The sequence below is a fragment of the Rhinolophus ferrumequinum genome, chromosome 22 (genome assembly GCF_004115265.2).
Source record: "Rhinolophus ferrumequinum isolate MPI-CBG mRhiFer1 chromosome 22, mRhiFer1_v1.p, whole genome shotgun sequence".
Classification (NCBI taxonomy): Eukaryota; Metazoa; Chordata; class Mammalia; order Chiroptera; family Rhinolophidae; genus Rhinolophus; species Rhinolophus ferrumequinum.
The window spans coordinates 44,547,821-44,570,710 of record NC_046305.1 but is presented as its reverse complement, the minus strand read 5'-3'; the positions used below and the strand labels follow the sequence as shown (position 1 = coordinate 44,570,710).

The window sequence follows — 22,890 nt, the reverse complement described above, 5'->3', positions numbered from 1 at the left end:
GGAACACCTACACTTTAGAATAAAGACTAGGGTAACAAACAGGTGTCAGAGATACGTACTTTAGGAATAAATAACAGGAAGTAGCATGTTTAGGCCGAGGGATGAAAAATTAATAACAATCATAAAACTAGAAGACTCTCATGGTTGCTAGTATCATTTTGCCTTCATATCTAGGCAGTAGGTTCAGACTCCTAGTTTCCAGGTAAATAGTAACATTTCTGATTTGCCTGGTACTAGATGCCAGGTCAAAATTCTACCTATAGCATTTGAAAAGAAAGCAACCCCAATGGTCAAAACAACGTAGCAAGCAATAAGACAAATGAAGACAAGGGAATGAAAAATTAGATGTTGATATTATCCTAATTTCTATGGCTAACATAGGCAGGTGTTTGATGCTCCAGCCAACATATATTTATGTTTAAATTTAGCCATAACAGCTGTGTAAGAAGCAACTTTCACTCTCCCCCCAAATTACTATGTTTTTGTTGATTAACTCCTTAAAAGAGAGAACACTTTTAATCATATACATCAAAACTCTGATCATCTGGTACACTGTCCCTAAACTTCTTTCATTGCTTCAGAACACATAGCTGCAGTGTTGGAAGTGACCTTACTAATTTGTGTAGTCCACTGCCCTCATTTCACAGTTTTTCCGTCTAGTACTTTTCTCTTAGAGGCTGGAGTAGCAATGCTAACATCTCCAGCTATTAATCACCTGGGCAACTTCCCTCTAGCTCTCTATATTTACTTCAAAGGCAACTTCTAGGAAGCCTGGAGTCATGAAGTAAATTCTCAGGCCCCTCCAACTTCTCATTCCCCTTGTGGAAAAACTTGAAGCTGGATTGCACAAGCATAAAGAGCTGTATTTGGTATTCCCTAGTGCTGTATAGCGAAAGGAAAACATTGGGGAGGACTATTCACTGAGGTAACAAACTTACTCAACATAGTATGTCCCGTACTGAGGATCCTCTATTTTCTCCCAGCCATAAGGAAGTTCTGTAAAAAAAAAAAAAGAAAACGGAAAAGAATTGAGTGAAAGGACAGATTCAAAACCAATAGAAAAGAATTCGCCAATGAGTGAGTTTAAGTGTCTTATCCCATTTGATTAATATTTGGAAGACAAATAGAAAGCTGAGGGCTCACTTTCAAAGAACAAACACAGCTGGAGTCTGAGTGCCTTCTTCAAGAGCCAGTGAGGTCTCAGCAAGTAATGAGAAGCTTCAGAACAAAAGACGACATTAAATTCAAAGGTGTTTATCTGAATCACGAGCCGTAAAAATACTAATTATTTAAAAAATCATCTGGCATAGAACAGTCACCCCTATCCTTAGGGGATATGTACCAAGACTCCCAGTGGATGCCTGAAACCATGGATAGTACCAAACCCTAATTATACCATGTTTTTTTCCTTTATGGGCTGCTGTTTTGCACATCTGAATGCCGGAATCACTACTCTGGAACTTTGGAGTATTAAGTAAAATAAGGGTCACCGGAACACAAACACTATGATACCGATATAACTGATCTGATAACCTAGATGGCTACAAGTGACTAATGGGCCAGTAGCATATACGAGGTGTGATCAATAAACACAGTGAATGTTTAAATTCTAAAAATTTATTACAGTAAAGGACGCATTGCCGTTAGTCCCCCTCAAAGTACTCCCCCCTCGCTTCGAACACATTTATCCCATCATTCTTGCCACTTTCTGAAGCAGTTCTGGAAGTCTCTTTCGTGAGTTGTCTTTAGTTGCGCTGTCGTGGCTGCCTCGATGTCTGCCATCATTTTTGACTTTGCGGAAGAGCCAGAAGTCTCATGTGCCAGATCCGGTGAATAAAGTGAATGAGGACACACTGTTTAATGTTTTTATTTCACAGAAATTGCCATATACCAGAAGTGATGTGTGACACGCAGTGTTGTCATGATGGAGGATGATTTACGGCACACTTTAAAACACACCTTCTCTCAACCGTAGCTCACACCCGACTGACTGCACCAAACAAGTTGAAACTTGTCCCACAGTTACTAAGGTTCAATGCGTCGCTTCCCATATTGAAGATCCTTGCCTTTCCATTACAGTAATTACAAATAATGGGACTTGGCAGCAGCATTCATGGTATTTTTTTTTAATCACAACTCATACAGCGTGGGTACACGACAAACGGATGATTCACATCCCAGGCAGGACGGAGCGGGACGGCGTGAGATTTCATCACACGACTCAGCAGGATGCACAATTTAAAACTTATGAATTGTTTATTTCTGGAATTTTCCATTTAATATTTTTGGACCATGGTTGCTCATAGGTAACCGAAACCATGGAAAGTGAAACCGTGGATAAGAGAGGGAGCTACTGTATTTCTTTTTAAAAGCTTGATAATGCTGACGTGAGACACACTTACTCTGCAGTACAATAGAAGTGGCTGGTTGTTAAAATTTTCACCATTATACACAAGACTTGTCAATTATTTCTGTCATATTCTGACCCACTTTTCCCCAAAGGAAAGTCTAGCCTTGGATTTTTGCCATTTAAAGTGGGTAACCCAGATTTGCTTTAAACCTAAGAAAATACCTACTTTCCCTTGCATTAACTTGGTTTGAGTACCTGAAGGGAAATTTACTTAATTACCACAGTGCCTTGGGTTGAATCCATATTTGTATATAGTAACAAGAATAGCTTACTTGGATTATTATATATTGTTTATTGCAAGTAACTGACCAATAGAATATAACCTGAAAAACTGAAGGTTTATCCAACATAAACTGTTCTTTTCAACATAAACTGACCCTATTAAGAAAGAATCCTCTTTTCTCTCCCACTCTGTTTTCCAAGGTAAGACTTCTGAAGAGTTATTTGATTAGTCAGACATGGATTCACTTGGCAGGAATGTCTTGAGCAGGTGGTTTTAGTGCTGTCAATTACATATAGGAGCCTAGCAAGAAGAAATTTTTTAAAAACCCACAGTTGTACACTCTGCGGAAACATGTACACATATGTGCACACACACAAAGGATGTATACCAGAAGGTAAATAGGCTTAGGATATATTTATTAACTTTATATCATTTAGCTGCAGTTATGGCGTATCAACTTTTTAAGTAAAATTCCAATATAATGAACCTAACAAATTATACAAATTCTTATGCACTAATAAAAATTATTGCTCCACATTCAGAATAAAAGAATAGATGACTAGCCTCTTGATGAAAAGCTCTGAATCACCACTACCCCTTTCCTCCAGCATATTTTTCTGCCTGTGGATATATTATTGATTGGTGGTTTTGAAGCTTGGTGAGTTTGTGTGGTTTTCCTTTGAAGGACCCGGTTGAAATGTCTGAGGTGGAAAAGATGAGAACAGTTGAAAAGCAACTACGGGGTGAAAACAGAATAAAACAACTGAGAAGAACCAAGATACACTTCAGCTCACTTTGATCCCCCACAGTCACAAAGCAAACAATTGCCAATTAAGTAGGTACAATGTATTATTACCAAGCACCTGTTACATGGGTGAGAGTATCTGTTGGATTATATCTGTAAAAGATGTTCTGTAATGACAGTACCAAAGCATTATCAGTAAGGATCTTCCACAAAAGAGATTTTTTTTCCCTTTAATGGAAATTTCCTTGAACTGGCATGGGAAATGAATGGTGAGGCATGGGATGAATTCTGTAACTGCACTTGAATTTACATTTTGTCTTTAGAAAAGTTTGGAGAATCAAAGGAACTATAAAGATAGTTGAAAAATTCTATTTGCTATCTGAAAAATTCACTGAAGAGAATATATTAATGCTTAATAAGGATAAAAGCTCAACATAAATATATTTCACGGTTAACCTGGAAATCAATTCAGCATTTCAGTTGGCACTTAAAGCAATTAGCAGCCAACAGATAAAGTGAGGCCCTTTCTTCAGGAGAGTAAACAAATTGGTAATTTGCCTTGTGGATTACTTTAAGTAATCACTTTAAACATTTACCAGTGATACCTCAGCTAGTTTTTTGCTGGGCCGATTAATACAGGTAAAGAAGTGATTGTTATTTGTCCATTTAAATGAAGGTAATAAAAGCAAGACTAACATATCTAGCCATCTTATACACTATCCAGTGGGTCAATTCATTCACTGATTTCATTCCCTTTTACTTCCTTCCCGCCCCCTTCTCTTCCCCCTCTCTCCTTCTTCTTTATGTAAAAATAAAAATTGGAAACAAGACACAGATCTCGACCTCAAGGAGTTCATAGTCTGAACAGGAAGAAGAGAGAAGAGATAAATGACATAGTGAAGATAAACACAAGCTTTTGGGGGTGGGCAGCACTGAGGAATGACCCCAATCGCCTGGTCAGAGTAGCTATGAGGAGAGCCTTCTAGAAAAGGCTAATGTTTGCGCGGTCTTGTAGGATGAGCTGGGGCTAGAGAGATGGAGGATCCAGGCAGACCAAAGAGCGCTGAGCAGTGAAGAATGCCTGGAGTTGTCAGTAATTACAAATAACGTGACAGGGTTGAAGTGAAGGTTGTATGCAAGGTGCTTGTCTTACAAACAAGCACCAAATCACCTTTCTGGAGTGCCATGTGAAGGAGTCTGATCTTTATTTTGATGATGATGGAACTGATTAAGCTGGGCTACGACATGATTAAATTGATGTTTGAGAAAGTTCATGGGCAACAGTAATAGAGGATGAGACAGATGGAGTGGAGTGAGAATAAAAGGCCGACAAGGAAGGAAAGCATTAATAGCCTAGATAAGAAATTATGAAGGCTGGGCTAAGCCAGTGGTAATGGGACTGGAGAGAAAGAATGGAGTATAGAGATAAGAAGGAAGTCAAAGTAATTAGACTCAATGACTAAGCGAAGACGGAAGGAGGGAAAGAGGGGAGGAGGCCAAGGTGATCCTAGGTTAATGGCTCTTCTGGCATGAAAATGATACAAATAAAAACATATTCATCAAATATGTATTAAATACCTGCAATGAACATAGCTGTGGGAATAGGAAGAAGGTATTAATTTGCATTTAAAGGCATTTAGGAAATAGATAATATGCAAGAAGTGCCTAGTCTAGTGCCTATCATGTTTCCCCGAAAATAAGACCTAGCTGGACAATCAGCTCTAACGCGTCTTTTGGAGCAAAATTTACCTGGTCTTATATTATGTAAGCCCCGGTCTTATAGTAAAATAAGACCGGGGCTTACATAATATAAGACCAGGTATAATATAATAATATAATAGACCCGGTCTTTCGGGTCTTATATTAATTTTTGCTCCAAAAGACGCATTAGAGCTGATGGTCCGGCTATAGCTTATTTTCGGGGAAACATAGTATCACCATTGGACACTCAAGAGATGATAGGTGTTTTAAAGTCATGTTTGACAGAACTTGGTTTAACTGCAATGAAGAGGATAGAAAAAGTTGAGGATGATAACTAGTTTTTAGCTCAAGGAACTGGGAGGAGGGGATGTCATTTGCTGAGGGCGGAACAGAAGATATCCAGATTTAGCTCAGTTTGGGAAGGGTTAGTTACGTTTGAGGGGCCCGTGCAACATCCTGGTAGCGATATCTAACAATCTCTCAGAATGATGAATCTGGTCCTCAGAAGAGAAAATGCAGGAAGATAAGGACTGGGGAGACACTGCAGTTAAAACCATGCACTAGACAAGGTTACCTAGACGAATTGTGACTAGAAAAAGGTGGAGAAGAGGACAGGAGAGTTAATAATTTAAGGAGAAGGTGCAAAAAGTATGAAGTGAAGGGGAATGAATGGTTTCAAAAGATAGAAGAGGAGGGAGAGCGTGATCAACACTAATAAGGGCCTTGTACAGCCAGCCACCAGGAGTAAAAATCAGAGCTGAAAAGAGTCCACCAATTTTGGCAATCAGGCCGTTATTGGTAGGTAACCTTAAGAAAAGCAGTTTCACTGAGAAGATAGAGGGCAAGTCAGCGTATTGTAGTACTGAAGAATAAAACAAGAGGTGTCGTTCTTAAGCAGTTATTGTTATTATTTTTTTGAAACTTGGCTGTGAAAAAAATAGTATGAGAACTATGGGGAGGAGTCAGGTCAAGAGAAAAGTGTGTTTAATTTTGAAACAGGAAAGACTTAACCATATTTTTTCTTTTAGAAGCTAAAGCATTCCTCCCAGAAACTTGATTCAAAAGGCAGAACCATTTCTGGCATATCAAGCAGCTGGTTGGTTCTACAGCCATGAATTTATCTTTCTTTCTTCTATACAAAATAGGATTTTTTCTTGTTGGAATATATGAATTCCCATTGTTTTTTTCACTGTGGAGCTCTATTCAGTCGACGATTTTCTTGTATTATTCTCTAAGCTCCAAACTGTCATCAACATTCACTTCATTTTAGTAAAAATGCCGTTAGTAAAAATTTAATTTCTTTAATTATAAAAGGGGTGAGTTGAGAATAAAATGGATTCCTAATGTATATTTAAGATAACTATTCAACCAAAACACTATTTTACTTGAATGAAAGATAAATAAGTCCATCGATTACACCATCAGCTACATCAGTATAAAGACACAGCTGGGTTCTGAACATCAGAAGACTGAGGAAGAAAGGATAGGTTTTAGAAACTGTAAGGTTTTTTCTAGAAGATCTTAAATGTTCGGCAGAATGCAAAGAATATTTTAACTGAAAACTTACCTTAAAATATTATCTCCTTTTGAGCATTTACTCACACAAAGCACTGTGGGGAATACCAGCAGTGTAGTATGGAGTTAGCCTACTGTAAGGCTATTTGCTCCTATTTGGAGAGGAAACAAAGTACACTGCAAAAAGGGTAAAGGTTGGCTGCGCATAAAACCAATGGGCTCGATTGAGGTTCCACATTGTGGGGTCCCCACCACAGGTCAGTACTGGTGATATCAGAAAGGCATGCCCAGTGTGGGGACAGGAGAGCAGCCCTTTTCTTAAAAGGTTTAAACATGCCTAGAAGAATAAATGCAATTTTGGTTGCTCTATCTTCAGAAAGCTAGAATAAGATGACTGTATAATGTACTGTCCACTTTTGAGAGAAAAGGTGGCACTATTAATAATTATTCTGGGACAACAGGAATAAGCTGGATTATTGTGTTTCCCCGAAAATAAGACCTAGACGGACAATCAGCTTTAATGTGTCTTTTGGAGCAAAAATTAATATAAGACCCAGCATATTATATTATATTATATTATATTATATTATATTATATTATACCCGGTCTTATATTATAGCAAAATAAGACCGGGTCTTATATTAATTTTTGCTTCAAAAGACACTTTAGAGCTGATTGTCCGGCTAGGTCTTATTTTCGGGGAAACACGGTAGTCCTAAACTAACGAAGACTTATGGCTACCCTTAATATAAAGAGCATTAGGAAGACACACTCAACCAATTTTTCCAATTTCCAAAGAAGGGAAAGAATGGGAGAAACGTTTCGCTTGTTCTGAGCCCCTTCACTTGCTTTTCTCTAAGAAAGAAAGAACGTCTTATCTGAGTGGTGAGTTTTAGAGAAGGAATTCAATATGCTTGGCTCAGAGCCTCGGGTTCTCTTGCTGTTGTGGATGCCAGCCTGCCTGCAGCAGGGTGCGATCTGGTCTGGTCTCCACCATGCCTGCCTTGTGTGAGGAGGCCTGCAGCTGAACATAGAGGCCGGAGACTGAACACTCACGTCTGCCTCTCGTAGGGGTAAAATACTGGTAGGCTCACACAGATGCAGACCTAAATAAAGCATGTTCACTGGTCAGCCGGCATTCGAGCCTCATCTTTCTGTTTCCCATGTCTTATTTCTCTATTGACTCCAAACTAGTAAAGGAAGACAGGCTTATTATTTATTGCCTCACCCCAGAACTTTATAGCCAGGAAAAATACTTTCAAGAAGGATGACCGAAATAATATGGGGGATAGAGTAGCTTCTTTCCTTCCTTTCCATCTCCCTTCCTTCCAAACATTTAAGTCTCTTCTAAGGGGATATATGGATAAATAAGACAAAACCGTTGCTCTTATAGAGTACAGGTATTTAGTTACAATGCAGTATAGTTAGTGCTACAATAAATATATGTCATATGGTACTGCTGAGCACAGAGGAGAGAATACTAAATTTTGACCCAGAAGAGAATGACAGAGGAGGCAACAAAGAAATTACACTTCAGATTTGAGCTTAGAAGGAACAAGGGAATAAGGCTGGTTCCCAGAAGATAAATGAGCATGCAGCAAAGGCAAAGACAAAAATGTTATATTTATGACATGAAAACAATTTGAAAAAGAAATACAGAATATGGTTCAATTACAAAAAATTGTCAATACTGCACCAAGGAGTCTAGACTTTATTCGGCTGACAGCAGGAAGCCATTATAAATATCTGAGCAAGAAGAGGTATGAAGGCAGTTATATTTTGGAAAGATAACAGGCAATGTAGCCAAAGTGGTTTGATCATACAGCCTTTCAGTAAAAAGCTGAACATGGACCTCTAGATATATTTATTCATACATATATATGGACTACTCTACTACTATGGACTTAATAAAGCACACACAAAATACAAATTTATAAAGGAGACAAAGACAAAAAAAACACAATTATTACTATTTTACCTCAGTGTGGTTTTAAAAAGTCACATAAAAACTGCCAGCTCTGCCATTCTCTTCCGGTTAGCTTGGGCTTGCGTATGAATCTTCAATCGGTACTCTTTGAGAAATATTTTAACCACATTTCAATTTTGTGTGGATGAAAATCTATGTAACATAGTCTTTAAATCCAACTTAACTGGGCACAAGTAAAACTCTAAACCCTCACAGTGCCTTTGACAAGGGTGAGGGTGCCACGTCATTCTTCCCTCAGGACACTCTTGGATAGTGCGTGTGATCGTCTGACATATAGAACGAGTAAGAATGTCACTGCCAATGGTTATAAAATAGTAGAGAAGCTTAACTTCCTTTTTTTCCCAGTGGAAACATTATGAAAAATAAGTTCTAACACTTTCTTCCTGTACACCAATAGACAGTTTGAGTGCCAACATTTTGGAGACCACTGAAATCAAGGATATATGGGAGCAGTAACTGTAGGAAAAAAGTCTAAGAATAATCCAAGTGTGTGATGATTAGAGAAATAGAAAGAAAGATATAATATGAAAGAGAAAGCATGGGTAGATAGAGGATAGGTGGACAGATAGCTATATGAAAAAGCAAATACATATAGCAAAATATTCGTTGTAATATCTCAGTGGTGGGCATATATGTATTCACTGTAAATTCTATCAATTTGCCTATATGTTGGAAATTTTTCATAGCAATATGTTGGCACAGTATAGAAAAAAGAAAGAGTAACAGGGACTGGAAACTACACAGGAAACACAGCAAGAGGAGAGGAAGAAGCAAACAGGACTGCAAGGATTTGGGCCCAGATGATTATAAGGATGGAATCAATGACAGAAAGAGGGATGGATCACTTAGGAGAAAATGTTAAATTTAGTTTAAATATGCTTATTTGAATGGTTAGTAGGACAATAAAAAGAAAGTCAGTAGGAAATACAGAAATAAAATTTAGACCAGAGGACAACACTGGATATTTAGATAAGAGACCCGATTACAGTAAATTGATAGCTAAATCTATGAAAATAAAGACACTCTACAAGGGGAAATAGCAAACAGCAGAGAATTGAGTTGAACCAATTAGTGGTCAGGAAAAAGATCGGATACCAGCAATCTTAGCCTGGGAAGACTAATACCACACTCACAATTGAAAAAGTCAAATCCTATAGTATTATACATTCTAGTTTACCTTTACAAGGGTTGATTTCACAATAAAGAACTTACTGTTGAAAGCCTGACAGACAAGGGAAGTACATTATAAAAATGATTTTAAAAATTATTTCTTGAGGTGTAATTTACAGACCATAAAATGCACAGATCTTAAGTGCACCTCCAAAACTCAACGTTAAGTGCTTGTTCAATTATAAAACATGAGTTTTGGCAATCGTATGTGTCTGCGTAACTGCTAGCCCAAAAAGGAGAATATAACCATCATTCCAGAGAATTATTTCAATTCACCCCACTTCCCTCCTCAGCCCTCATTTTCTGACTTCTGTCAACATTGATGAGGTTATCTGTTCTCCAACTTTAAATAGTGGATAATTGAGTACCTATTCTTTCGTGTCTGACTTCTTTTATTCAACAATGTTTTGGAGATTCACCCATGTTGTTGAATGTTATCAATAGTTCTTTCTTTTAATTAAGGAGCACTATTTCATTGCATGGATATACCACAAATTGTTTATCCATTTTCCTGTGGATGAATATCTGGGCTATTTCTAGGTTTGAGCTATTATGAATAAGGCTGTCATGATCATTCAGGTAAAATCTTTTGGGGAACATGTTTTCATCTCTCTTGAGACAAGACCTCATAGGAAACTGCCAAAAGTTCTCAAAAGTGTTCACATAATTTTACATCCCCACCAACAAGTAAAATATCCAGTTGCTCTCCAATGCCAGCAGTTGTCGGTCTTGTCAGTGTATTTGACTTAAAGCCACTATAAGGAGTGTCCATGGCATCTCACTGCAGTGATGTCTAACAATAAGTACCTTGTCACGCTCTTGTTGGCTATTCTTTTATCTTCTCTTGGGAACTGTCTATTCGAGTTCTTTGTCCATCTAAGAAAACCACTCTGTTGAGGCATAATTTAAATATCATAAAATGTATCTGTTTTCAGTGTGCAATTCAAAATTTTTAATTTACTGAGTTGTGCAACCAGCATCCAATCCAGTTTTAAAACATTTCCATCACCCCAATAAGATCCCTCATGCCGTTTACTGTTCATCTCTTTCCCATCCTCAGCACCAAGCAACCACTAACCTACCTTGTGATTTGCCTATTCTGGACATTTCATATAAATGGAATCGTGCAATAGCCGGTCTTGTGTGTCTAGTTTCTTTCACTCAGTGTAAGGTTTTTGAGGCTCGTTCATGTTGTGGCAGGTATAGTATTTCACTTCTTTTTATTGATGAACAGTATTCCATTGTATGCTTAAACCACATTTTATTTATCTTTTCATTAGTTGACGGGCATTTGGCTTGTTTCCACCTTTTAGCTATTATGAATGGTGCTCCTATGAATATTTACATGCGAGTCTTGTGTAGACATATGTTTTCATTCCTCTTGGGTAAATAGCTAGGAGTGGAATTGCTAGGTGATAGGGCAAATTTATATTTAACCTTTCAAGTAACTGTCAGACTGTTTCCAAAGCAGGTGTACCGTTTTACATTCTGCCCAGCAATGTACAAGGGGGACCGTTTCTCCCCATCTTTGCTAGTCCCAGAGTCATGAAGACACTCCACATTTTCTTCTAAAAGCTTTAGGGTTCTACCTTTTATAATTAGGTCTTTGATACATCTGAAATTAAGTTTTGGGTATGGAGTGAGAAATAGCTGATGTTCATTTTTCCTTATGAACAGCCAGTTGTTTCAGCATCATTTCTTAACGAGATTTTTCTCTCCTCATTGAGATGACTTGGCACCTTGGCTGCAAATTAAGTGATCACATATGTGTGCACCTATTTCTATTAGGTTGGTGCAAAAGTAATTGTGGTTTAAAAGGTTAAAAACAATTGCAGAAACGGCAATTACTTTTCGCACCAACCTAATAGATTCTCATACTATTCCATCGATCTATTTGTCTATCCTTATGCCAAAACCACACTGTCTTGATTACTGTCACTTTATAGTAAGTCTTCAAATATGGCAGCTTAGGTCCTTTACCTTTATCCTTTTTTAAGATTGTTTGGCTAACTAGAGTCTTTGTATTTACATATTAACGTTAGAACCAGCTTATCAATTTCTTCAAAACAGACTTTTAGGATTTTGATTGGGACTGCATGTAATCTGAATGTCGATTTAGAGAGCAAGAACATCATGAGCAATGCTGTGCCACCCAATCTATAAACATAGTATACCTCTTCAATTATTTCAGGTCTTCATTAATTTCTTTCATGATGCTTTGTGGTTTTCAGTATATAGGACCCGCACATCTTTCAGTAGGTTTGCTCCATGGTGTCCAATTTTTAAAAACTATCATCGCGAATAGAATTTCAAACAATTCCATTTTCCAATTGTTTTTACTAAAAAAATCCTTAATATTGTAATGATGCTGAACAAAATATGTGCAAATTCTATTTATTTATTTATTTTATTAAAATATAGATTGGAGTTTAATCCATAGGAGAACTAACTGAACTTCATTCTAAGCCACTTATTTTTTTAACCAAGGTAAATAATTTCTGATGAGTGATACCGAATGCATGCAAATTTTTTTCACCTGCACCATAGCAAACAATTTTGGTTGGGGTAAATTCTATACTTATTTGTAAGGCTACATACCATTAAACAGAATCTATAATATGTAAGACAGATAAACATTATTATCTACTGAGTCTTAGAGAATTTTTCTAAGTAGTAAAAATTGTGTGGGGGTGGGGGTTTATTAAAGACTTTCATTGAGTTTCTCATGCTGCTCTAAATGGCTAAGGATTAGCCATAGACACTAGTATATTTATTCTAGTGATATTAAATATATTTTTGAAGGCTCAACAGGTATGATGGGCTACCCATGGTTGCGAATGCACCAAATTTAAAATATTTATTTGCAATTTTTAAAGTTTGTCTTTAAAACTTAAAAATGTAAAGGGGGAGGAGGCAAATGTCTATTTGTTAATATTTTTTAAAAAGGGATTTAATTGCATAATCCTCAAAAATACAAATACAGTCTCTCATAAAATTAGACGCAATGAGATAATTACCAGAACCAATTGATGAGGATATACCCACTGCTTATATGCTTATGCACATTATGATATGTTCAGGATTTTGGAAAACTCATTATCTAAGTGAGAAGAGGAAGAAGGGACGAAGTGAGTAAGTACGGTATAAAAGGTTTCTGAATCTACCTCCATCTTCACAGTCTTCAGGGGGTTTGGCTTTCTTACAAAGACGAGGATCCAACCAGGTGGTTGTTTTGGTATTGTGGCTGCAGAATAAAGATTCCAATTAGAAACAGTAAAATAAAGAGGGAGAGAAATATTTCAAAAGCAAAGATTAAAAGTGACTAAGAGGTATATGATGTTCGAATATTTATCTCCTGCAGGCTTCGTCTGCTTACCTCTGATTCGATAATCCTACTGTTCTCAGTCTGTTACTTCAAAACTGCCACAAAGGAAAGGTAATGCTAGAGGCACTAATTTGAGAAGGAAGACTCTGAAGAAGGCGTAAGATGCCAAGTACTGAATAACACTTATTTAAGTAGTCAAAATGTTTCAAAGGATGAGCACACAGCCCCATACTGTGTGTTATCTGGCAGAAAACGCTGCATTGAAAACCTTGCTGGTTGGCTGACTGAATTCCTTCCTCCTTCCCTTCAAAAAGCACTGTATTTCTTGAGTCCCTGTGGTGTGTGGACACTATACTGGGGGCTGGGCATACAGAGATGAATGATAAATCAGATGGAGACTCTGGACTCACAGAGGTTCTTTAAAATAAAATAATGTAGAGCTAACTAAAAAGTTATGAAGTGTTTCTGCATCATTCAAGTAAAAATAATTGGGCATAATTAAACTCAACGCTATGAAACTAAGGTTTTGTCGGTATGGACCACATATTTAATAGAAAAAAAAAGGCAGAACAAAAAGATACCCCCACACCCCTTTTTATGAAGTAGGCCACAGACGCTTTTAAAGAGCAGTGTCCGTTTCATTTCATTAGAGATCACAATCAATTTCAGACCAGGTCACCAAGCAGTAGATACTACTGCTGAAACAAAACTATCACACTGCTGGGTAGACAGTGTTATAGTTTAAGTATCTGAAATAAGAGGATAGTAAAGAAAGAAAAACTTATGGAAGCAACAAAATGTAAATTGAAGTTATTATCAAAGCAGTGTGAGAGTAACAATGTGAACAAATTGTCTTTTCTTGGTGTCTTGAATATGAGATTAACTCACTAATCTCTACATTGACCACTGTTAGGAAATGAAGTCTATATGGTTTCAGGGAATTAATCCTATCTTCTATACCTTTACTAATTCCTGAGCTACTGCCAGAGCTAGCTATGCAGCCCCTTCTCACACACTCCCAGGTACGATGCTAGTTAAACTCTGGCAGAAACACTCTCTGCATGCTGAATAATGGATAATCCAAGTAGGAGAAATTGAGATTGTTTTTAGAAAGTCTGTGTTACCTCTTCTGTCAGAGATAATTCCCCCAAACTAAAACCAGTTAAATACTGATAGCAAAATGAAAAGAATTAGGACTCAAAAGAGGCCTAGCGACATGCAGATTGTTAGGGGGAAAAAAAGTCATGGACATATCTTATTAAACCAAATTCAGAATTGCTACTTTAGAAAAGCTTAACTTTGGTTTCAATGATCCAAAATTTTTACTGCTTAATTAGCAGATATAGGCTATCCACTAGGATTTTACCCAGTATTTCCTAAGGTAAAGAAATGTCCATAGGGGCTATACCAAAACCATAATAGCTCAAGACTATAAACAATATTAATATTTTTTTTCTTACAGCAGCAGTAACACAGAGCAAACACATTAGCTATAGCACACAAGAGAGCTTTATCTAGCAGCAAATAATATTCAACTATATTCTGGATATTAATCCCTTATTAGTTTTATGGTTTGCAAATGTTTTCTCCTGTTCTGCAGGTTGCTTTTTCACTATTGATTGTTTCCCTTTGCACATGTTTTTAAGTTTGACATAGTCCCATTTCTCTATGTTTGCTTTTGTTGCCTGTGCTTTTGGTGTCCTATCCAAGAAATCATTGCCGAATTCAGTATCATGAAGTTTTCCCCCTGTTTTTTTCTAGGAGTTTTATAGTTTCAGACCTTATATTTAGGCCTTTAATCCACTTTAAAATTGTTCACCTATAAAGACATTTCTTGTATAAATTCCTCACCCCCATAATTTACTAATGTATCCCTGCTTGCAGGGTGAGGTACTGTCAGATTCAATGTCTCATAATCTGCTTCTAAAGATGATCTAACTACTTTGAGTGACTCTACATCTTACTTGGGGGCTAGTCCTAAAGTCAGCATGGAAGTCAAAAGTCTAAATTACCCTTGAAAAACATTTTAAATTGTCCATCGAGAAGAGTATACCTGGTTTTGTCTGTTGTGTATAATCCTAGTGATTAATGTTTTATAATATAAATGTATAACATTATCAATTCACCACATATGGTGAAAAACAAGAACACTATGCATACAAAATCGATGTCTTTTAAATACTAGAATATCACGTGGTACAACAAGATGCTCGCTCTATGGAAAGGACATAGAATTTGGGACCAGTTGAGGAAACACATTCACGTCTCGCACCCCTAATTCATTTCTGAGTATATGCTCAGCCCTCAATATTTTAATTATTATATTCTGTATCTTCACTACATTCATATTCTACTTCTGGGCAAATGAGTTTAAGAATGAGAATTACAGCTGCATGAGAATATAAAAATACTGCATAATGAAACTTCTAATACATTATGTATATATATTATTCTCAGATGCAAGCAATTCTCAGGTTGATGGACTATATGTGGTATTCTATATCTCTGTAAATATATTTATATTAATAGTGTTTCTCTATAAAATATATTGTTTTTGTGAGTTTAGATTACATCAGTTACTCTAAGGATCAGTGATATTTTCCTTCTATAGCATTTAACTATATTTATTGCCTGAATATATCAAACCCAAATTCTATGACCGAAACTACTTAGTTCAGGTAAGAAATATACCCCACCAAATGATGATAATTCTTGAAATGCTCATTAAGTTGGACAATGTGCCCAAATGTTAAAAAAAAAAACAAACAACTCTCCTTATTCCTTACATTTTTCATTATCAGTGATAAATTGGTTTTTAATCCTCTTGTTTTTATAAAACTAGAGGTCAAATACACTATTCCTTTATGTAAGTCCAAAAAAAATGAAATACCATCCAGAGAAAAAGTCAGATTAAGAATTGGATATAATGTGCATGAGAAACATTTTTAAAGAAAGAAAAAGGAAATGGAAGCCTTGAGAAAAGAGGTAAAACAACAAATTAAACAAACGCTGTAAGACAAGTGTCACAGTGACAGGGCACGGTAGAACAGGTACAGACATTTGCTTACTCAATGAAGTAGATCATCCCCGTGTCAGTGTAGGCCATTTCCCAGTTTTTGGGCAGCGGTTCCAGATTCTCATCTCTCATCATATAATTTCTGAAGTCCATGGAGCTATTTGTTTGGTTGTAACTCGGGATGGTCTTCATCCAATCAGACAACTCAGAATGCCTCTCTCTGTTGTCTATTCAAAACAAAACAGTATGAAAAGTAGATAAACTTACATTCTCTTCAAACAGCCCTCTTCGTATCTAACAAAATGCCAAATATTGACTGCAAATTTCCTCATCTCTTGTGTCCACATTCTGCTGTAGTTTTTGAGAAAACGAATAAACATATTAGATTTTTTTTTTCATTTGTTAAGTGACATTAACCCTGATGCTAGTCTGGGAAAGAAACAAAAACAACACTGGCATCAATTCAGTATATGCTGAGTATATATCAATAAAATATTAACGACAGCCATAGCAGCACTTACACAGTTTTTTATGTGCCAGACTCTATTTTAAGATATATATATATATAATACATATAATGTATATAATATATATATAACATGTATACAATATGTATATTATATACATATATATTATACATGTTATATACATAATATATATTATACATATATGTACATACATACACTCATAATCTTCACAGCAGCCTTGTTAGTACATATTATTACTATTCCCATTTTATAGATGAGGAAATTAAGGCACAGTGAGATTAAGTTAATTTAGTCAAGGTTACACAGCTCAGAAATAGCAAAGCCCAGGTTCAAATCTAAGTGGTCTACTTGGTCTGCGGTACCAAGCTGCCTCATACACATTTAACACAGGCCTTTAAAATAACACTGATTTTTAAAAATTACATTCAGTAGACTTCCTATTGTTAAATACAATTCTCTGTTGGCGATATTAAAATCCTCTTAGAGTCTCAAAATCCACCATGCAGGTAAGAATACTAAAATTCAGACGCTGCCTAGGGAGTTCACAATTCATGCACTTAAAACTTGTTTGTAGAATTTAAAAGACAAACAACTGCAATAACTTCAAACCGTAGTCAATGCCTCAGAATCAGAGAACCTCACAAGAGGCCTCAGATATCATTCCATAGCATTCCTTAGAGTATTTCCACTCCCGCCATCTCTAATCCAACAAAGCTCTATAATCCGTGAATCCTACTGCTGTTCCTCACCCCAGCCATGCCCTAGCCATGTCCTGCCCTACTCACCCAACATCAATTCCATGACCAACCGCTATAACGACTCCCGTGAAAGTTCTCCCGATCCCTTTGTCGCAACCTTACTTCATCCTACTTGCCTGGCTGAACCGTAATTCTGCTTTCATCTTACTCTCCGGCTATTCTACACCAGCACATGCAGCTCAACACGGACAACACCAACTGATCACTAACCTCCAGGGGGTCCTTACTCATGGGTGACAACCACAGGACATTTCTTTAGTCCACTCACTCTGACACTCTCCTAGATCACTATTTCGTACTTTCCTTCACTTTCAATCTTCTATTACTTCTCCCTTATTCCTAATCTCATTTGATGTCCTTGTTTCCCATTTCACTGGGAGAAAAGAAGCAAGCAGAAGGGAACTTCCACAAAGTCCCATCATCACAGCAACTGTGCCCACTTACTCCATCTTCTGTTATAGAAGAACTGTCTGTGCTTCCACATGAAGGCCACCTCTCCAATTATAAATTACATCCCATTGCCTCTTGCTTACAGCAATTCTCTCACTCTCTCTTGCATCACCAATCTTCCCTAACCTAAGAGAGCACATTCATCCACATAAACACAAGCTGTGTCTTCATTCTTTCAAAATACACAATTCTCTTTTCCCTCTAACCACCGCCCCATTTCTCTCCTTTTTACACCAAACCTCCTTGCAAGAGTTTGTACTTGCTACCTCCACTTCTGTATTCCATTTATCTCTGGCACTCACTCCAACAAGGCTTTGGATCGCTCATCAATAAATCTGTCCTTATGAAGGTCACCCATCACCTCCACGTAGCTAACTGCAAGGATCCCTTCTCAGTGCCCACCTGCTTTGAGCTGTCAGTAGCATCTGACATGGTTGATCCCTTTTGTCCCCTGGCTGCTGGGGACACTGCACTCGAATGCTGTTGCTCCTTGCATCTCACTGGCTTTTCCCAGGCTCCCTGATCTCCATATGTTAGGCTGCCTTCTCAGGGTTCCATCCTTGTCCCTTTTCTTTTCTCTTTCTATACTCACTCTCTTGGTGATCTCTCATTCAGTGTCACTGCTGTACAAGCTATATGCTGATGATGTCCAAACATGTATTTTCAGACCAGAACGTACACTTCTAAGTCCAACTTCAAAACATGGCCTTTCCATTTGGAAGTCTAATGGACATCTCAAACTTCAATATCCCAACTTGGGCTCCTACTACCCTCTCCCAACCCAAACTGACTCCTCTTAAAATCTTTCTCATCTCAATAAATGCACTCCATTCTTCCAGTCAAATCACCCGAAGTGCTCTTTGATTCTGCTCTCTCATACCTCATACACAGTCTGTCAGCAAATGTTACTGGCTCAGGCCCCTCTTTACCTCTCACGCTTTCACAGGGTCCAAACCGCCATTTCTTACTTAAATTATTGCAATAACCTCCTAACTAGTATCCCCATTTATGTCCATGCACTCCTACTGACTATTCTCAATGTAGTAGCCAGAATAAGCCAGTTAAAATCTGTTCTATCAAGTTACTCCCCTACTCAAAGCCTATAATCGTTTCTCATCTCAGGATAAAAAGCAAAATTCTTTTCTAAAAGATCCAATTATTAACAATATGCATTTCCACTACCACCACCCCAATCATTATCTGACCTCATTGGTTTTCATTCTATTCCACTCCATTCCATTCCATCATTCTGCTCCAATTTCATATAAGGTATTGTCCATATTGTATCCAACCGCACTCGTCTCCTTGCTGTTGTCTGAATATTTCTGACATGCCCCCACCTCAGTGCATTTGTACTTACCATTCCCTCTGACTGGAATGCTGTTCCAAATAATTTGAGCTTACTCCCTCACATCTTTCAAAGTCCTCTTCTCTGCCACTCTATATAAAAATTGCAAACTTTGGCCACCACCACTTTTTATCCTTCTCCTCCTCTGCTTTGTTTTCCTCTTCAGTATCATCTAACGTACTCTATGTTATTCATTTGTGTGGGATAATTTTGTCTCTCCCATCAGAAGCTAAGGTACATAAAGGTACAGGGGTTTTGTTCACTGCTTTATTCCCAGCTTTTAGAACAGTGCCCAGCGCTTAGCAGCCTAGCAGGTATATGATAAATATCTACTGAATAAATAATTTGACTGACACACACGGTTTAGTCTACATGCAGAAGAAGTGATAGGAATTAAAAGGCACCCAATGTATAAACCAATCTGGAAGGGAGTTATATTCTTGTTAGATATAGATGTTGGAGAAAAGCAAAAGCAACTATATGAGCATTAATACTTTCTGAATATAGTTCCAAGTAACTGCATAAAGGAGTTTGCTTAATAGCCAGTGAGTTAAAAATATGGTTTATACAATACCACCTTTTGGGAAAAATTGCAGCATTATTACATAACATATGTCACCTTATGTGGGCATATTAGCATTCTTACGTTAATTCTTCAGCAAGATCTAAAATAATACACATATTGATATATACAAATAAACCTCTACCTATCCTCTCTCCATTTCCATCCCCAACAATTTTCTCATTTTCAAGGCAGAGATTCTAGTTCCCAAAAGCAATACACAAACCACAGTCCCCCAGCTTTGAATAAATTAACTATGGGTAGTACTTATGCAGACAAGACCACTGGCTTTTAGTCATGTCTTTTATTATTTTTCATTAAAATATTCTATTTTCTCTTGAAAAGAAATATATATTCCCATGGAAGTGTCTTGCGGTGTCCATACAGAAGGGCTAGTACACAAACTGCCTCCCACACACTCTTGAATACACTCCCTTTAAATATTAACATCAAAGAGGATATAACATCTGGTTTAACAACTAGCTTACATGACAAGCATGAACTACAGGGATTACAGACAGCTTGGCCTCTAAGGGAACTGACGTGGTCACTGAAGGCTCTGTCTCAGGAGTGAAAAACAAAACAAACAAAACCCAAAAAATCCCACATGTGCTTTTCCCTCAAATGAAGAACATATAAATTCCCACATTGGGGCAGATTCATGGTCTCTAATTCCATGGTCTCTAAGCATTTAAAAATATTAACAGACTTGATTTTGTGGGAGAGCAAAACTGACGACATCAAAAGGCTGTTCCACATGATTTTCCTTAATAAGCTCTAAAAAATTAGGTGTGAATTCACCTGAACCTTTTCACGCCTGTTTTCACCTAAATATACTGGGGTCAATTCATTAAATATCAAACATATTATGTAGTATAACTATGTGAGATACCGTGTTTCCTCGAAAATAAGACCGGGTCTTATATTAATTTTTGCTGCAAAAGACGCATTAGGGCTTATGTTCAGGGGATGTTCTCCTGACAAATCATGCTAGGGCTTATTTTCCAGTTAGGTCTTTTTTTCGGGGAAACACGGCATTAGGACTATAAAACGACCCACACTCTGGAGGGGGACACAACCAATGAATGTATTAAAACAATAAATACAATATGTACAGCAAACCTTAATAACTCATGAAGAAAAACATCAGGATGCTTTGGGAAAAATGAGATGGGAATGGATTCTGCAAACATGGGGATGTGATCAAATTCATTCATTTACTGGGTATCAATAAAATATTTTTTCAGTTCTAACTATATGCCAAGCACTGCTTATGGTGCAAGTAAGACAACAATGAACAAAACAAAGTAAAACTTCTGAGCCTTCCGAAGCTTATATTGCAGTGTTTTGAGTGGAATTATTATAATAAATAGCACTGAAATAAGTTCTGCTGGGATTCTGCGGTTTCCTACTCATACTCGCAGTTAGGATCCCCCAAGCAATTACATTATTCAGGGGTATTCAAAAGGAGAAGATTCTCCACCACTAAATTTCTGTTGGTTTCGCATTTAATGAAAAATCTGAGTCAAGTTCAGAAATGTCTTCGAGTCGATTCTGGATTTAAACTCAAAGTACGGCTAACAGACCTTTCAGATGATGTTTACTAGCATGTTACCAAACCCCTGTACTTGGTTTTGGTTGAAGGTTATATCTTAACACATCTATATTTTGTTCACATCCTGTAAAGTAGGACTTAGGTGAGTAAGATTGCAGCGTCAGAAATGAACCTCAAATCTGTTAAGCAGTGGAGTAATGGCATCTTATGCTATTACCAATGATAGCTTATTATTGATTTATCAAAATTGCCCCTTGGGGCAACTCATTTCAGCTTACAAGATGATTGATCGAGATACACTATTCCACATAAAACCTTTACCAAAAAAGAAAAAAAAAATACTGGAATCCCATCACTGGCTCTATATATGCTTTGTGAAAATTCTTACTTCTTCCACTTCGGTGTCATATGAAAGTGTACCAGGAAGACGAGTTATTCTTCTATGTACAAACCTGCATTTCCAGTGCCATTTATAGTTTCTTTGTCCTCATCTTCTTCTTCTTCAGGAAGAGAGCTGTCCATTCTCTCCATCTTGCTGACAGATGTAGTTCGTTTCCTTTGGGATTCTGTGTCAAACTCATGGTCAAAGAGGACCTGATCAACGGGGTCGGGCTGGAAAGGGCTGGGTTCTGCTGGAGGCTTGGGCGTTCCGTAGAAATTTCCTGAAGAGAACAAAATAGCAGCAGCTGGAAGCACTAATGTTGAATTGAGAGTCAGAACAACATGACCTAGTGTATGTCTCTGCCCTGTTATCTTCTGCTGACGTTTCTAAATCCCCACCATTGGCCAAAGGAAGACAAAACACTTATTGGGAGAGGAGGAGGTAGAAAGAGCAAAAAATCTAATTTTTCAAGTGCCCTTCACACACACACACACACACACACACACACACACGTTATTTATTCCAACAGGGCTTGCTTTGCATGGGTTCTAAAGTAGGGCCTAATTTGTGAATTTAAATGTAGTAACGCTCTCGTGTAAGACTAATTGGCATAAAAAGTGGGAGTAAAGGAGAAGAAAACTAAAATAATTTTGTTCTGATATGTAACACAATGAACTATTTTGGTAAAATGAGGAAATATGTGAGTGAAGGATAAAGCTAAGAATTAACCAGTCCATGTTGAAATGTAGGCTGTTTATGTAAAAGTCATTTTTAAAAGTCTTCCTGAGCATTCTAATTATATTATCTTATCTGACAATTTGTTGAAAAAATAGACATGATCAGTATAATTCAACATGGGTTTACTCTTAGGAAAGTAAAAAATACTTTGACATGGTAAATCTTGAATATCAGTAATTTTTTTCAGTAAAAATAAATGTTCCAGAATAGAATGATAATTGAGTATCTTCTCAATTTGTAATGTAGCTCTCATTAGGCAGCCAAATACAATGGGAAAGCGCTCAGTCGGTCTAGCTACTTTATTAGTTTGTGACTCCTCCCAGTTTTGACTTTCCATCAATCACTATGCTAATGTTATAGAAAAATAAACACGGTTAGGGAATAAAATACACATGATCTTCTTTTATTATTGTTTTTTTAATTACGTCTTCTAGGGAGGTAATTAAGATGCTCATTCACGTAAGATAAATTAATTGGGTATATAACGGATTATTTTTCCGAGATGAAAAAAAACATT

General features: G+C 37.1%; 1 protein-coding gene across 3 annotated transcripts in view; it reads right to left on the bottom strand.

Annotated features, from left to right (window-relative positions):
- MAGI3 (membrane associated guanylate kinase, WW and PDZ domain containing 3) overlaps nucleotides 1-22,890 on the bottom strand; it is a 195,644-nt gene that overhangs the window by 43,465 nt on the left and 129,289 nt on the right. For all 3 annotated transcript variants that reach the window (XM_033092762.1, XM_033092763.1, XM_033092761.1), the window contains exons 4-7: nucleotides 21,706-21,915; nucleotides 16,145-16,319; nucleotides 12,916-12,995; nucleotides 939-996 (exon numbers count right to left, since the gene is read on the bottom strand). In XM_033092762.1, the coding sequence (XP_032948653.1) occupies nucleotides 939-996; nucleotides 12,916-12,995; nucleotides 16,145-16,319; nucleotides 21,706-21,915 (523 nt within the window). The remainder of the gene's footprint in view (nucleotides 1-938; nucleotides 997-12,915; nucleotides 12,996-16,144; nucleotides 16,320-21,705; nucleotides 21,916-22,890) is intronic.